This window comes from Limulus polyphemus, unplaced genomic scaffold (assembly GCF_000517525.1).
Source record: "Limulus polyphemus unplaced genomic scaffold, Limulus_polyphemus-2.1.2 Scaffold3878, whole genome shotgun sequence".
NCBI classification, from domain to species: domain Eukaryota; kingdom Metazoa; phylum Arthropoda; class Merostomata; order Xiphosura; family Limulidae; genus Limulus; species Limulus polyphemus.
Window position 1 is genome coordinate 20,741 of NW_013669488.1, and position 2,256 is coordinate 22,996.

General features: G+C 28.6%; 1 protein-coding gene across 1 annotated transcript in view; it reads right to left on the minus strand.

Annotated features, from left to right (window-relative positions):
* Positions 1-2,256, minus strand: part of LOC106470209 (pleckstrin homology domain-containing family G member 1-like) — a 61,604-nt gene that overhangs the window by 17,907 nt on the left and 41,441 nt on the right. The window contains exons 6-7 of the mRNA XM_022398812.1: positions 1,264-1,356; positions 12-16 (exon numbers count right to left, since the gene is read on the minus strand). Of these exons, the coding sequence (XP_022254520.1) occupies positions 12-16; positions 1,264-1,356 (98 nt within the window). The remainder of the gene's footprint in view (positions 1-11; positions 17-1,263; positions 1,357-2,256) is intronic.

Sequence of the window (2,256 nt, forward strand, 5' to 3'; positions counted from 1 at the left end):
TTTATTGCAATAAATTATTTTATTTTTTCCTTTTAAAGATTCAATTTCACTACTTCATAAGCATTTACATTCATATAACACCAGTTAAGCTCATTTGCTTTTCTTCGGGCAAACTTGAATATACAAACCACTTCTAGACTAAAGCAACTGTACAATTTGTGTTGAGGGTGAATCTTTTCAACAACAACATTATTATTATATTTTGCGTGTGGTGCACTTAACAATTATTTTACGGATATTTAAAAAGGCAATATAATTTCAAAGAGATACCACATGACTACACTTCTCAAATGCCCTAAGTTACACTAAAAACTATCAACTATCATTGAGTTTCAGCTTTGCATTAGTTTAATGAGAAGTTTTAATTTTCAGAACCTTTCTTCAGGGGTGAAAAGTCAAATGATGCAAGAACTATCATATGGTTCACATATGAACACAGTTATAATTATGATTAGGGCTTCTGATTTTTGGTTTTAACAGTTAAACACTTGTGATAAAAAAAATTAAGTTATGTTTTTCCAATAAACACTGGAAATGGACAGTTGGACATACAAACTGTAGCTACTTTTATGACTACATTGCCTTGGAATATTACTCTGAAGGAAAAGGAACACATTTCATATTTTAGTGATAAGTTTGTTCTTATAATTTTATATAAAATATTAGCTCCTGTACACATATCTTTAACAGAAAAAGTACTAAGTTTTGTACCTTTTATTACTCCCATAAGAGATATTAATGTGTAGAGAATATATGGTATATTAGTATAATCACTGGAATATTAAAAGTGAAAACTCCAAAAAACACTTATTTTTAAGTATCTACATAAAACTTAAAATGAAAACTTTGAAAAACACCAATTTTAAGATACTTAAATAACATTATAAAACAGCTAAAAATAAGTAACAAAAAAGAGAAGCATTAATTATGATATTCTACATTTGTTAAAAAAAAATTACACCCCTTCCACCTGCTCAAAAACATAAAAATAATAGTTGCATTTATGTATTTATTTTATAGTATAACAATTTTCATTAAAGTTTATGAGACTTATTCATGCTCTTACTAAATGCCAAGAAAAGGAAATTTGATACAAAAGTAAAGTATTATGTCACTACTACTATATAACAAAAATATTTTCAGTGAAAGTCAGTTCCATAACACTCGTAACTGTGAGAAGGATTCTGAAAATTGAAAGTCATCATTAAAGTAATGTAAAGCTAAAACTCAGTGATAATTCTGTTCCACAACACCCATACTCACTGTTAATAACAGTTGGTATTTTGTTATTCTTTGTACTGGTTTTAATAAGTATGAGCCCAGGGGTAGGCGATGATGTAGAGCAAGTTGTCTTTCCTGGAAAATCATTAAAAACTCGTTAAGAATATTCGTTAATTATGGAATATGGTATTCCATAATTATTAAATATTTGTATACGTGGGAAACCTGAGTATATTTTATGCAATAATTTAAGTTTTTTTAAAAAGATTAAATTGCTAGTTATGTTTGAAATATAAAAAGCATTTTAAGACAGAAAAAAAGATAAAAAAAGCAATTCTGCATTTTTGAACATTAGCACTTTTTTTTACTAAAATATTCTTAAAAATTAAATTTATTTTTGAAGAAATTCTAACATAATTGCCTCCCTCCAAATTTTGGGTCATTCAGTAGGGGCAAAGTTATGTGTTATTCTACTTGTTTTTTTTCGTAACATATTTAACAAAAATAATAATTCAGAATAAGCTTTTCTGCTTCAGTGCTTGGTATTCTCATTCAAATCAAATCAGCATTACCTTTACAACTATACGATTATATAATATAAGCCTTAAAAGTATTTTATAAAGTCCATTGTAATTTCCAGTCATATTGGAAATTGTCTGTAGTGATAGCTCCCAAAAGCGTTGGGGATATCCCATTTATCAGACAAAATCCTAATGCTGATGAAAAATTAGTTAGCAATCATGCAAAATCAGTTAAGGGTGCAGAGTTGAGTGCTTATACCCACAACGTCTCACCTCCTACTACCTTTCACTGTCTGAAGGCAGTTACCCTTAAAAGTTCTACTAATACCAAAGGCAGAAATAAAATAAAACCACCCTAAAAATATTTCTATTAAAAGTTCCTCCCAACCGCTGTCCTTAAAAGTTCTACTAATACCAAAGGCAGAAATAAAATAAAACCACCCTAAAAATATTTCTATTAAAAGTTCCTCCCAACCGCTGTCCTTAAAAGTTCTACTAATACCAAAGGCAGAAA